General features: G+C 38.2%; 1 protein-coding gene and 1 long non-coding RNA gene across 2 annotated transcripts in view; one reads left to right on the top strand and one right to left on the bottom strand.

The window, feature by feature from the left end:
* PPT1 (palmitoyl-protein thioesterase 1) overlaps positions 1–3,916 on the bottom strand; it is a 17,943-nt gene extending 14,027 nt beyond the window's left edge. Inside the window, exons 1-2 of the mRNA XM_019737135.3 lie at positions 3,740–3,916; positions 85–194 (exon numbers count right to left, since the gene is read on the bottom strand). Of these exons, the coding sequence (XP_019592694.1) occupies positions 85–194; positions 3,740–3,863 (234 nt within the window). The 5' untranslated portion in view covers positions 3,864–3,916. The remainder of the gene's footprint in view (positions 1–84; positions 195–3,739) is intronic.
* On the top strand, positions 3,868–14,250 carry LOC141572077 (uncharacterized). The gene is made up of 4 exons (XR_012497187.2): positions 3,868–3,965; positions 12,324–12,409; positions 13,451–13,546; positions 13,657–14,250. It is a non-coding gene; the product is annotated as an uncharacterized LOC141572077 (long non-coding RNA).
* Positions 14,251–14,662: the final 412 nt, after the last annotated feature.

Consider the following 14,662-nt stretch of genomic DNA (forward strand, 5'->3'; position numbering starts at 1 on the left):
AATACAAGGTAAAGCATTTTTATAGTACATTCCGTGAAATTAGTCAGCAACCCTCCAAAGGAACAGAGCTATGAAGAGACTCACCTCTATCAGGGTCTTCCCAATCTCCAGAGATAAGACGTAAATTCCAGGTATTTTCTCCTCCACCATTTTTTTGATAGCACCCATGCTTAAGGGATTACAACAGCTGTCTCCTAGACAACAAACACAATGGTGGGAACTCATGAATCAAAAACAATATTTATTTTTTTAAAAACTTTTGTGCTTCACAGGGCATTATCAAGAATGTGAAAAGAAAACTACAGAATGGGAGAAAATATTTGCAAAACATATATCTGATAAAGCTCTAATATCCAGAATATACAAAGAACTTACAGCTCAACAATAAGAAGACAACCTAGTTAAAAATGGAAAAAGGACTTGAACAGACATATCTCCCAAGATGATATACAAATGGCCAGTAAGCACATGAAAAGATGTTCAACATCACTGGTCACTAAGGAAACACAGTATCAAAACTACAATGAAATACCACTTTGCACCTGCTGGGATGGTTTTAATAAAACAATTAATTAATTAAAAATGAAAACAATAATAAGTGTTGGCAAAGATATAGAAAAATAGGAACTCTTGTACATTGCTGGTAGAAATATGAGGCAGCCACTGTGAAAACAGTTTGTTGTTCCTCAAAAAGTTAAATATACAATTACCATATGACCTGGCAATTTCCAAGAAAAATGAAAAGATACACCCATACAGAAACTTGTACATGAATGTTTATAGCAGCATTATTCATAATAGCCAAAAGGTGGAAATGACCCAAATATCCATCGATAGATGAAGGGATAAACGAATTGGAATGTGTGTGTGTGTGTGTGTGTGTGTGTGTGTGTGTATTAGAATGGTATTCAGCCACAAGAAGAAATGAAGTACTGACACATGCTACAATGTGGATGAACCTCGAAAATATTAGTATAAGTGAAATAAGCCAGACACAAGAGGTCACATATTGTATAATTCCTTTTATATGATACATCCAGAATAGGCAAATCCACACAGACAGAAAGCAGATTAGCTATTTTCCAAGGGTTGTAGGGGAGGAAATGAGGAGCAATTACTTAATGGGTACAGGTGTTTTCTGGGGTGATGAAAAAGTTTTGAAACTAGAGAGAAACGGTGTTTGTACAACATTGTGAATATACTAAAGGCTATTGAATTGTATACTATATTGTGGTTAATTGTGTGTTACATGAATTTCACCGCAATTTTTAAAAAGAACAACTTTCTTTTTAATGCTTAGCTCATGTTTATCAAGTAAAAACAAACTTCAAAAGCCCATACAATATAATTGGGACACCAAATTTACAATTGAAAAATAAGCAGAGGTGCATATTTCCCCTCCCTTATCATCAGGAACACGAGGTTAATAGATTCAAAGGCACTTTAGAATCAGATTTCTTTTAGGGCCCGGACTAGGGTAAGTCAAGTGAAGCATCTAGGACAAAAAATTTAAGGAGACACTCACTGTCAGGTTCATGCAAGTGCTGACCCTGAACATATACAAACTAGAGAGTGAGTGCTCCCTTAAATTTTACACTTTAGAACATTTTGATGGTTGCCAATTGGGAGAGAGGTTGTGGAGGATGTATGAAAAAGAGGAAAGGAAAGTGACTAGCTACTGAGTGGGAGGGAGAGGCTGAGATCATTTTCCACTTTTAACTTAATCATCCCATTTTCCCTTCCTGAGAGGAAGGTTAAGAATTAGTTTTTAAAGAAGAAAAGCTAAGACCTATAGCATCTTCTATTTCTCTCATAATAACATTCATGGCACTGAACTAATCGTTCGTTACTTAATTGCCTTCCTATGGACTGACTGTATTTTGGGAGGACATGGAGCATCTTGTGTTCTTTTAACTCCACTATAGCAGCCCCAGGGCCTGGCACAAAACCTTGATATATTTGCCGACTCTAATTCCTCTCTGAACATTTTTCTTTAAACCACTCCAATAAGGCTCTCACTCTCGCCACTCCCCTAAAACTGCTTTTGTTAAGATCTTTAGTGATCTTCATATCATTAAATCGAATCACCAATTCTCAGCCCTTATCTTACTTGAGCTGTCAACAACATTCCCTACATTTGATTACTCCCTTCCTCTTAAAACATTTTCACCTGTCTTCTGGGACATTGCACTCTCCTGACTTTCCTCCAGCTCCCTGGTTGTTCCATCACGGTCTTCTTTGCTAGTTCCTCCTCATCTAATCAACCTCCAGAAGATGGGAGTGCTTCAGGGCTCAATCCTTAGACCTTTTCCTTCCTTTGTATACACTTACTCCCTAGGTAATCTCCGCCAATCTCATGGTTTTAAACACCAGCTATATGCCGAAGGCTCCCCCAACTTAAATCTCCAGGCTGTATCTCTGTCCGAAACTCCATATTCCAAATGCCCTTAAAACATTTCCAATTTAGTAAGTCCAAAGGCAGACTCTTGATCTTCTCCCCACCCCACATTTGCTTCCCTACAGGCCTCCCCACTTTGGTAAAACGACAACTTCATCCTTCTAGTTGTGCCGAAACTCACGGAGTCATCCTTGATTCCTTTCTTTCTTTCTCATCCCACTTCTCATCTATTAGCAAATCCCATTGTCTCCATCTTCAAAATATTCCAAACTTTGACCATTTCTCAACATCTCCATATACTGTTTCAAGCCACCATCATCTCTCATTTAAATTACTTCAATGGCTTCTTAACTTGTCTCCCTTCAAATGTCCATGACCCCCTATAATCTAATCTCAATACAGCAAAAAAATAATGTAAGTCAAGATCGTGTCACTCATCTCAACCCCTTCCCCAAGGGCTTCCTATTTCATTCTCGCCAAGTCCCTACAGTAGCCTTACTAGTACCAACATCTACGCTGCCCCACAACCTACACCCCTACTTTCCTCTCCTTGCTCCCTCAGTTCCAGTCACACTAACCTAAATGTTTTTTATTAAACATACCAGACATATTTTTGCCACAGGGCCTTTTCATTTGGGTCTCCTTCTACCACTTAGCCACATGGCCATCTTCCGTTGTCTACTTCAGGGTTTTGCTCAGATGTCATTTTCTCAGTAAATCCTTTCCTGATTTTGCTCTACAAAATTGCAAGCCCCTATCTCTGGTTTCTATCCCCCTCCTTGCTTTATTATTTTTCCATCGCACTTATCACTATTTGACATATTATACATTTTACTTATTTCTTTATACTTTGTCTTTCCCATTGGAAAGTAAGTTCCAAAAGAGCAAAGAATGTATATAGTCTGTTTCGTTCACTACTGTATCTTCAGCATCTAGTAGGTGCTCACTAACTATATGTTTAATGTATAAATGCTCAATAGGTGCCTAGCAAATCTCTGTTCAATGCGTGAATGAATAAAAGGATGGATGTCCGGCTCATGTAGCCACAGCCCAGCTCTTTCGAGCAAGTGCCCGATGCTGCATCCTGACGCCACTGCTGTGATTAAACAAAGACAGCACATAAAGCCCGAATGCAGTGCACAGCCCTCTGTGAGCGCTCACCAAAAGACAGCTCCTTCCCCTTCTCCCTTTCCAATGCAGAGTAGCCCCCAAATCCTAACGTCTGGCCAGCCGGGTGCCTTGTGACCACCACACTCGCCGTCCATACTCGCCCATTGCAGACGCGAACACAGGCTGGAAGAGGAAGACTCGCCAAACCCTCTTGCCTCTCCTCTTACTCACCCATCCCATGCCAGATCACCAGCGGCAGCGGCGCCGGCGGGTCTACATGCCCCAGCGCCAGGGCAGCGCAGGACCCCGCCAGGACAGAGACAACCAACAACCACAAGGAGCTGGGCGACGCCATCTTTGCTCAGTCACGTGACCGCGCTCCAGCCGCTTCTGTCTCGGCTACTCTGCGAGGTGGGCGTCGGCCCTGGCGTGTTGCTCTAGTTAACTGTCCGCCACGGTGAGTCAAAATGAATGCTGACGTTTATTCAGTGCTTATCACACATCAAACACTATTCTAAGTACTTTACATCAGTTAACTGATATATCCTCATAACAACTGTATACACTTCGCCCCATTTTACAGTCAGGAGACCGAGGCATTGAGAATTCGGGTAAGGTGCTAAGGTAACAGCAAATTGGTGGTTCCAAAGTCGTTGCTCTTAACCACTGCCTTTGGAAGAAAAAATACTTTCGGGAAGGAAGAATGGAAGGGAAGACTCAGGGTGTGGTATTAGGAATCTTGAAGGAAAGGTAGGATATTAAGAGGCAAAAATGAAATACGGGAGGACTGGAATGAGCTAAGGTAGAGAGGAGGAAAAGTACAGTGTGTTTTCTGGAAATGGCAGGGCTTACAGGACTAACGAGCAACGGTTGGATGTATAATAGTGATGGAAAAGCCACTGCCACTTCCTGGTCTAATCTCAGAGCTGAATTATTTCAGGAGCCTCTCATCTATCATTTCCCCCCTTTCCATCCCTCCCTCTTTAATCCGTTTTATGTTCTGTTGCCAGATTTGTTAGCTCAATCCACTTTCATCATCTTAGTTCTCTGCTCAAGGTTTTTTCGGTTTTTTTCCAGACAAACATTGAAATACTTTAAATAGAGAATTTAAGTAAATTAAATTTCCTTAATTGTATCCATTTTGCAATGGGATATTATCAGGCAGGTATTATAAAGGACAACATAAATTTAATATATAGTGACCTGGTAAACGTCCTAAATATATTATAAAGGAAAAGCTGGTTACACACCCACCAGAAGCTGTTGGGACTGGTGGTTAGTTGTTAATTTAAAAAGTCAATTAAAATGCAGAATCATAAAGCTTTATACACGATACAGTTTTATTTTAAGAAAAATAAATTTATGTATATTATAAGCATTTTCTTTTAACTTGTAAATTCCTTCACCAATCTTTTGAGATAGCCTCAGGCTTTTTCTGTGATTATGGGACCTCTGATTGAAGTGTTTCTTGGAATGATTTGTACTTCTTGCCTTTCACAAATCATCTGTGATTTCTTCAGATGTTTCCTTAAAGTGGAGCAATAACTAGAAGACACTTGTGAAGCAATCTGAATGCAAATTCTTACAGATTTGCAGTTTTCCAACAGATTTCTCACACATATCGAATTTAACAATTTTTTAGCAGCTTGCCTTTAACACGCCTTTCCAAAGCATTCAACTTAGCTTTCATAGAAACATCTCTTTTATCTTACACTCATATTTCATAAGTTTTCAAAATATAATTAAATTACAATAGCAAATATTACTGATATAAATAAGAGGAATAAACCCAACTAACATTTGGTAGTCAAGTTCAAGTAGGCAGGAACAGAACTATCCAGAAGTTCTCCAAAGTAGCCCCCTAACCATGTTTAGTATGCTGTGGGCTCAGTAAGTACTTTGTAGGATAGGGAGAGTGGGTTAAACAGGAATTAGGAAAGTAACTGTATTTTGCAAAAAGTATATTGCACCACTTCATACTTATTAAAATCACTGGATTGTACACATGAAATGGGGGAGTTTTATGGTATGTAAAACCTACCTTAATAAAGTTGTTCTTTAAATATTTATGGATTAAAAAAACATTTATGGATTCACACATTTCTAGTGATGTTCACTGAAAGGCATTGACAAGAAAAAAGAAATATATAAAAAAAATCAGAGAACTGTTGAAAGTGATTGTTCTTGGGGCCTGTATTATAAGGAACTTTCACTTTTTACTTTATACATGTCTGTATAATTCGAATTTACAGCAAGGACATATAACTTTTATTTTTCCTCAGGTTTTTCTCCCCAGTTTTATTGAGATATAATCTACATACAGCATTGTATTAGTTTAAGGTATACAATATAATGATTTGATATATGTATACATAACTTTTATAATCAGAAAGGTATAAATATAATATGCATTAAAAATATTGTACTTCTAGGTTAAGATAATGGAATAAAGCTTTCTTATAGGCTTTGTTTTTACCAGTACCTAAGAAAGTTTAAAAAATTAAAATTTTATCCATAGCAAACAAAGGGTAACAACTCGGTATATTAGATATCAACAAGTGGCAGTCAAGGAAAGAAATAGAAGATTCTGGTCTGGAGCTTGTCAAGGCTTCAAACCCTGCCTCCATTCCATCAGAACTCATACTGTTAGGTCCACAAAATCCTGGGAATTAACACATAGACTTGCACATGTATTCCAAGAGATAATAAAATTAAGTGATTTCCTTATCTTTCATCTCTTCTCTCCGGAAGAAGGAGAGAAGAAGAGAAATGAGAGGTGGAGAGAAGAAGGTGAAATGAGAGGTGAAGAATAGACTAACTCTTGTAGGAAGCAGGGAGGAATCCAGGACAGCATACTGAATTGGGGGAAGTTCCAAAGATTGAGGCTCTTCCCCAGAGTGTTGGGATACACCAACCCCTAGTAGAGTGAACTCTGTAACAGACATTGAAAACCTCAGAATTGATTGCAGAACTCAAATGTTCTAACAAAGGCTGCACACCACCTCCCCTGAGTTCTTCCCTCCCCCCTTCAGACAAGCTTATAAAGCATAGAAAAAGTGCATACAGCATAAAAAAACAGCCCTCAAATTGCAGTTCAATAGGAAAACCAAACCAGTTTCAGATAAAGTGGGAAGAAATTCAGGAGGCAAGTAAAGAAAAAATTTACCCAAGTGCTTTGAGCTCTAGAAAAACCTAGAAAGAAAATTGCACATATGATAATGCATAGACCAAAACAATATTAATATAGAACTAGTGTAAACATCAAAACAGCAAGAAACAGAATAGACACGGCTGAAAGTGGAATTATTGATGTGGAAAAAAGGATTCAAATCATAATAAAGACAAATGAAAATCACAAAGAGATTAAAACAATCAAGGAGACGCTAATAAATTCAGATGACAGAGGTTATTGGTGTCCCTGGAGGTGAGAACTAATTAAGTGAATAGAAGTATTCAAAAATAGAAAAACAGAAGTTCCCTCTAAAATGATGAATTAATCTATAGTTTGAAAGGTCAAAATAAGATATTTTGATACAAAATATTCAATCCTGAGACATATTTTAATTAATGTATTGAAATTCAGGTATTCAAGAGGGAAAAGCAAATAACCTGCAAGAAAAAAAGTCACGCTGTCCTCAAATTGCTCAACAGCAACATCCAAAGATAGAAGACAATGGAGCATTCTCTATAGAATTCTGAAAGAACAAAAGTGTGATCCAAGAATAATATATCCAGCCAAGATGTCATTCAAAAATAAAGGTACTAGGCAGATTCCCACCAATATAAAAAAAAAAAACTCACAGAAAAGAGAAATACTTAAAAGTGAAATTCAGTCAATTAAGTAATAGGACAAAAATTAAGACTTTAAGAATTGAGAAGTCTTGGTAAAAGGATATGTGATGATCAGTGAATCCATTTAAATACAGCATTAATGCTAATAATTTGTGTGGATTTTGTTTTAGAGCATACATATGTCATACAAATTAACAATGTAAAACAGTATGACTAAGAAATAATGGGCCCTCTGGGGAAGGGTTATGAAAGATTGTGTGAGAGTGTGATCTTCTGATCTTCCATAGCAGGCTCAATTGATTCTAATTTAAAACATGTTTTTTGAAAACAAAATAAAACAACATAATACCAAAATTGCTTTTCCTAACCTTAAATTGGTATTTTAAGAAATAATATCTCTTGTAGTGAATAAACCTTTATTTGATGTCCAGCTTTTTTTCAGTTTTTTCAGTCTGTTAAATTCAAGTAAGCTTTTAATTTTTAAATAACACATATAGTATACCATTTTTAAAAGCAGATATATCTATCGATATACCTATTAATCTATTATTCTATCTGCATAAAGGCATGGAAAGATATTTAGAATGATGTTAACTGAATGTTAATAATGGTTGTATTAATATTGCGATAGTGGGGTTTAGGAGTTTTTAAATGCATTTTCCTTATGCCTTTTTTGTTTTTTGTTTTGCGTTGCTTAAAGTCTTTACAATGAAAATGTATTATTTTTATAAGACCAATAAACTGATTTTTAAAAAACAAAGCAAAATGTAAAACAAACCTTCAACGCTTCTCAGTCTTCAGTATATGGGTGAAACTTTTGTATTCAAAATAAAAACCCAAACTATTTTCCAAACCTATCTTCCTTTATTCCCACATTAATGGGGCTTATCTATAAGTGGTGATCTCTGAAAGTCCCTGCTTCTGCTCCTTTTCCCAAATCATTTTTACCAACTAGAATGGGCTTGCCATCCTCATTCTACCTAGACAAGTAACAGCCCATCTCACAAAACTCAGTCTCTGATTCATGTCTTCCATCTACCTCTTCAGAGCTCACCCACCTCCCACCCCAGCATTTTTAAATTAAATAGTTAACATTATCCATGTAGAGAAGTAGCAGCAGAATTCTTACTTCCTCTGGATTTGGTTTTAAGAGGAACCATTTAATGGGAAACGAGTAAAGTTCTCTCAATTTAAGTCAATTCCAGGTTATTTTAATGAGTAGCTTCTGAAGCTTATTCATATTATAATAGGAAGTGAGAACTTGTAAAGCCTGAATTTCAATGTAATTTCAAAGAGTACTGAAAGTTAATAAGATTCATATCCATTCCCTAGATAAACAAGGAACAATAGGAACATAGAGAAGTAAGTGAATGCTCTTTGGTTTCGGTTTCCTTTTTGCACACAAGTGAGGAAAACAAACGCTTCTTAGAAACCAAATTTTTAATAAAGCTTCTTACTATTAAAAACATGTATATTAATAATCAAGATCTACATAACTACTGGCTTTTCAATAAAATGAACAAAGATTTCACCAAGTGACCACATATAACAAATGTTCTTAGACTGATAAACTATATATTTCCATCATTTGAACCATGAAAAGACCATGATACCATACCTCGTGGCAGCAGTAGATACAAGTAATACTGAGATTGCTTGGTTTGTTAACTATTGGGAGCTACAAAAATGACATGGAAAGTGAAAAAGTTATATTAGACATGCCATCTACATTCAAAACTTTTTTCGTTTGTTTTTTTCTTTTTTGTTTAAGGAGGGCGCAGCTCACAGTGGCCCATATGGGGATGGAACCAGCAACCTTGGTGTTAATTAGCACCATGTTCTAACCAACTGAGCTAACCAGCCGCCCTACATTAAAAACTTTTGAGAAGATGCTTTCATGTTCTTGCCCAGTAGAAAAGACTATCATGTATTTTGTAACATGGCAACAACTTTCAAAGGTTTCGAAATTTTTTTTTTTTTACCCTTTATAGACACGTACAATGTTTAATTTTTAACAGGGGCATAAAAGAGAAGATACGGTCTCTCTTCCTTTCCATTTCTACTAAGTCATGTCCTAGATGCAATTCTGTTAATTTCTGCTGTTTAGCTTTCCTGATGTTTATCATGATTTCTTCAACCAGTATGGTTATTTATTCGTTTACCAATTTTAAACCATCTCTTCACAGTAAATGATAAATTAGCACATTTTTAAAAAATCTAACTTCATTTCAGTAGTTACAGTAAATTCTGAAGACCCAGATCTTCAGAATTCTGAAGACCCAAGATCCCACTTCCTCTTACTTACTCCAGGACTTAGCTCATTAATTTATTCCCTCTCACTTCTATGTCATCAAAATTTCCCTCTCTACTTGATTGTTTCCATGAGCATGCAAACATGCTGTAATTTCTCCTATCTTAAAAATGTGTCTCCCTTGAACTTTACACTTTCCTCTGGTTATTACCCTATTTCTCAGCTCCTCTGTACAGGAAAAAAAAAAAAAGATTCCTTATACAATTGTATGTACTTGAAGTCTCTATTGCCTCTCCTCTCTTTTTCTCTTGAACCCATTTTTGATCAAACTCTTATAACTCCACTCATTTGCTCTCATCAAGGTCGCTAGTGATCACCACTTCACTAAATCTGAGGGTTATTTTTCAGTCTTCATCTTTCTTAGCTTCTCAACAGCATTTGGCACAATTGATCATTCCCTCCTTCTTGAAACCCACTTTTCATTTGGCTTCCAAGACCATTCATTCACCACACTTTCTTTTTTTTTTTTTTTTTTTTTTAAAGATTTTTTTTTTTTTATTGGAAGGGGAACAGGACTTTATTGGGGAACAATGGTCAAATTGTTGTCCTTTCAGTCTTAGTTGTGGAGGGTTCTGTTCAGCTTCAAGTTGTTGTTCTTTCAGTCTTAGTTGTGGAGGGCGCAGCTCAGCTCCAGGTCCAGTTGCCGTTGCTAGTTGCAGGGGGCACAGCCCACCATCCCTTGCGGGAGTCGAACCGGCAACCTTGTGGTTGAGAGGACAGGCTCCAACCAACTGAGCCATCCAGGAGCTCAGCTGCAGCTCAGCTCAAGGTGCCGTGTTCAATCTTAGTTGCAGGGGGCAGAGCCCACCATCCCTTGCGGGACTCGAGGTATTGAACTGGCAACCTTGTGGTTGAGAGCCCACTGGCCCATGTGGGAATCGAACCGGCAGCCTTCGGAGTTAGGAGCACGGAGCTCTAACCGCCTGAGCCACCGGGCCGGCCCGTTCACCACACTTTTCCTCCTATCCTCCTATCTCACTTGCTGCTCCTTCTCAGTCCCCTTGGCTGGTTCCTCCTCCTCACCTCTGAAGGTGGAGGGTCATGAATCTGTCCTCCCACCTCTCCCCTATTTCTACACACTCCCTGGGTGATATCATCTGGCCCAATGACTTTATTTTTTTATTTTTTTAAACTTTTATTTATTTAAGTGTGTTTTTCCAGGACCCATCAGCTCCAAGTCAAGTAGTTGTTTCAATCTAGTTGTGGAGGGCGCAGCTCACAGTGGCCCATGTGGGGATCGAACCGGCAACCTTGTTGTTAAGAGCATCGGGCTCTAAGCAACTGAGCTAACCAGCCTCCCCTGGCCCAATGACTTTAAAAACAACCTATTACAAACAGAAGTATTTACAGGATAAGCAATGAATATCCAAAATTTGTTTTTAAATACTCCAACCCAGGGAAAAGTGGGGCAGGATGAGATAAGACTAACAAAATATTAATAATTGATTAAGCTAAGTAATTGGTACATGAATATTCATTATGTTATTTTCTCTACTTTTGTATATGCTTAAAATTAATCAAGAATATAAATAAATACATACATACAAATCTGTATAACTGAACATTTCCATATTTATATTTCCAACCCTGGCTTTTTCCCCCTAAACTCCAGACATGTATTTTCAATTGTCTACTCAACATTTCTACTTAATTGTTTCAGTCATCTCAGACTTAACATGTCTAAAATGAACTCTGGGTCACCCCCCTCTTCACCACAACCCCACCCCCAAAAAAAGCTTTCTTAGGATTTCCCTTCTCTACAGATGACATTACATCCACCCAGTTGTTCAGACCAGAAACTTTGGAGTCATCCTTCCCTCCTCTTTCTCTTATAAGCCACATCCAATCCCATCAGCAAAATGCATTTGGAATCAGACAAGTTCTCACTGCCTCTATTGCTACCATCCTTGTCTGTCATTTGTACCCTGAGTTCCTGCAAAGGCCTTCTAACAAGTCCCCTTGCTTCCACTTTGGCCCCTAGAATTTGTTCTCTGCAAGCAGCCAGAGTGATTCTTTGAAAATCTGCATCAGATCACGTTACTCCTTTCTCTCAACTTTCTAATCACATTTAGAATAAAACCCAATATCCTTATGATGACCTGCAAGGCCCTACGTTATCTGTACCCACCTCCAGCCTCACACCCCTGACTGCATCTCTCATCCCTCTCACTGTCACTCAAAGAGCTCCAGCACAATGGCCTCCTGCCATTCCGTGAGCCCACCAAACAGACTCCCCCCTCAAGATACCTGCTGTTCTTTCTGCCTGGAATGCTGTGCCCCAAAGTGTTTGCATGGCTTACACCTTCACTTCATTCCAATCTCTGTTCAATCATCACCTACATAGAGTTTTTCCCAAACAATATGTATATAAAATAAATGTCACTCTCTGTCCCTTTCCTATTTAATTTTTCATGTATTATATATCCATTTATTATCTGCTTTGTAAGCTACATAACAACAAGAATTTTGTCTTGTGTACCGCTGTATCTCTAACACCTAAAACAATTCATAGCCTAAGTAGACAACTAGTATTTGTTGAGGGCATGAATTTGTTGAGGGAATGAATGGGTTTTAGATAAGGGTGGAAGATAGCTCTGCTTTTGAAACACTGCAGGATAAGGGGATGTGACTCTTCCTTTCCCCATTCCCAGCTTCTTCTATGCTCACCCGAACCATGCTGTCGCCCTTTAATATCAAATGTTTTGTTCTTAGGGTGAAATCAACTAAGTGGCTATAACTTGAAGTCCACCATCCAAGGAGTAGCTCTCTGCAGCCTGTGAAAGCACCAACTTGCCTGAGTGAGTCAATCGCCTGACCTAATAATGGGATTGTGAATGCTGCTGGCTGGTCTCCCAACTCCTCTTATTTGTCTTTGGCAAGATCAACTTTGCTGACCCCATCTTCTACTCAATTCTAGAACCATTGTCAGGCTCTGCAACTCTGCTCTGCCCTAGGGTGTCAGGTGCCTGAATACGCAATGCATAGCCTCAGAAACCTAACAAAATGTCTAGGCTTCTCTGTACACCTCAAGACTGGCCACCCTGTGAAGACAGGCAGAAGGTAAATCCAAGCTCCTCATCATGACCTTGGAAGCCCTACAGATTTTGCCCCCACCTATTTCTCCAAACTCATCTTGGAACATTCTCTTCCTTGCACACAAATTTTCACCAAAATGATCTTTGTATTTCTCAAATACCCTAAGCTCATTCCCACTTCATGGCATTTTCACTTGCCTTCCCTTCCTCCTGGAACATTCTGCCCCCAGATCTTTGTATGACTAGCTCCTTGTTTCATTAGTCTTTCAGCTCAAATGTCAGCTCTTTAGAGATGCTTCCCCAAAGACCATTGGCTATATGACATCATTGTCTTTTATTTTCTTCAGAGTAATTTCTACTCTTGTCCATTTTTGTTTACTTGTTTATAGTCAGACTCCTCTCTCTAAAAGAGTGATGACCAATAGGACTTTCTGCAATGATGGAAAAGTTTTTTATATCTGAGCCATCCAGTACAGTAGCCACTAGTTACCATTTGATTCTTAAGCACTTGAAATGTGGCTGGTGCAACAGAGTACGTGAATTTTAAATTTCATTTTATTTTAATCAATTTAAATTAAATAGTCACATGTAGTCAGTGACTATTGTACTGGGCAATGCAGTTCTAGAATGTAAGTTCTAAGAGAGCAAGGACTTTGTTTATCTTACGCTTTGCTATACCACCAGAAACCTAGAAAAATTAAATACTCCTAACCAAAGTATTCTCTAGGATGAATTCTTGCCAAAGTAAAAATTGCCTGGATGCAGCCAGCACTAAGCCCTCAATTGATTTGATTTTTGTCATAGGAACATGAAGATGAAGATTGAGAACCTTTTTCTTAAAAAAGAAAATGTTGCTGAAAAGTCAGCGTAACACCATTGAAGACAAAAAGTTTTTAATAGGTAACTTCATACAATTCTTTCAGCAGACATTGCAACTATTTTTATTCTTGCATGCCACCTTCCAGATTTTTTTCACATGCAGACATCTTTTCAACCTTTTGCAAACACAGAAAATGCCATAAAAATTTTGTCCACGGGGATCGTCTCTAAGGTCAAGATCTGCAGATCGATGGAGCCTGACCTTAGAATCATTTGCCTGTTGCTCACCCAGTGAGGAGTCTTCACTTCCCACAGGTACTTGGAAAGCCCCATGAGTGGAGACACGGGGCCCGGCCCTGGGTATACAGAAATTGATAATCATTTGGGTAGCCAGAAATTGAGGAAGGCAGGGGTTCTGCTGGTTTATTCACTTACCCAATAATCATTATACTCTGTTATAGAATCTCGTAAATATTTTCCTTGATTCTATAGGCTCTACTTTTTTCCTTTCAATGGCCGGTAGTAGACATACCATAATTAATGGAGCCTATTATGTATTGGATTATTGAGCATTTAACTTATACCCAGTTTTCAATCTTACAGAATTGTACAGTTAACTCTTCCTGCGTGGAGTGTTTTTTACTTTAATTGTATTATTTCCTTATATAGTAATTCCCCCCCTTATCTGCAGTGTCGCTTTGTATGGTTTCAGTTACCGACAGGCAAACACTGTCCAAGGAAATTAAGTGGAAAAGTCCAGAAATAAACAATTCATAAATTTTAAATTGGACACTGTTTTCTGAGTATCGTAATGAAATCTCTCACTGTCCTGCTGTGTCCTGTGCGGGACGTGAATCATCCCTTTGTCCAGCGTACCCACGCTGTATATGCTCCCACCCATCAGTGACTTAGTAGCCATCTCGGTTATCAGATTGACTGTTGTGGTATTGCAGTGCTTGTGTTCATGTAACCCTTACTTTACTTAAAAATGTCTCATTTACTTCACCTCATCTCATCACATAGGCATGCTATCATCTCACATCATCACAAGAAGAAGGGTGAGTGCCGTACGATAAGATATTTTGAGAGAGACTGCATTCGTGTAACTTTTATTACACTACACTATAATAATTATTCTATTTTATTATTAGTTATTATTGTTAGTCCCTTACTGTGCCTACTTTATAGACTAAACTT

This window comes from Rhinolophus sinicus, chromosome 14 (assembly GCF_057876585.1).
Source record: "Rhinolophus sinicus isolate RSI-liver-muscle chromosome 14, RSI-T2T, whole genome shotgun sequence".
Taxonomy (NCBI): domain Eukaryota; kingdom Metazoa; phylum Chordata; class Mammalia; order Chiroptera; family Rhinolophidae; genus Rhinolophus; species Rhinolophus sinicus.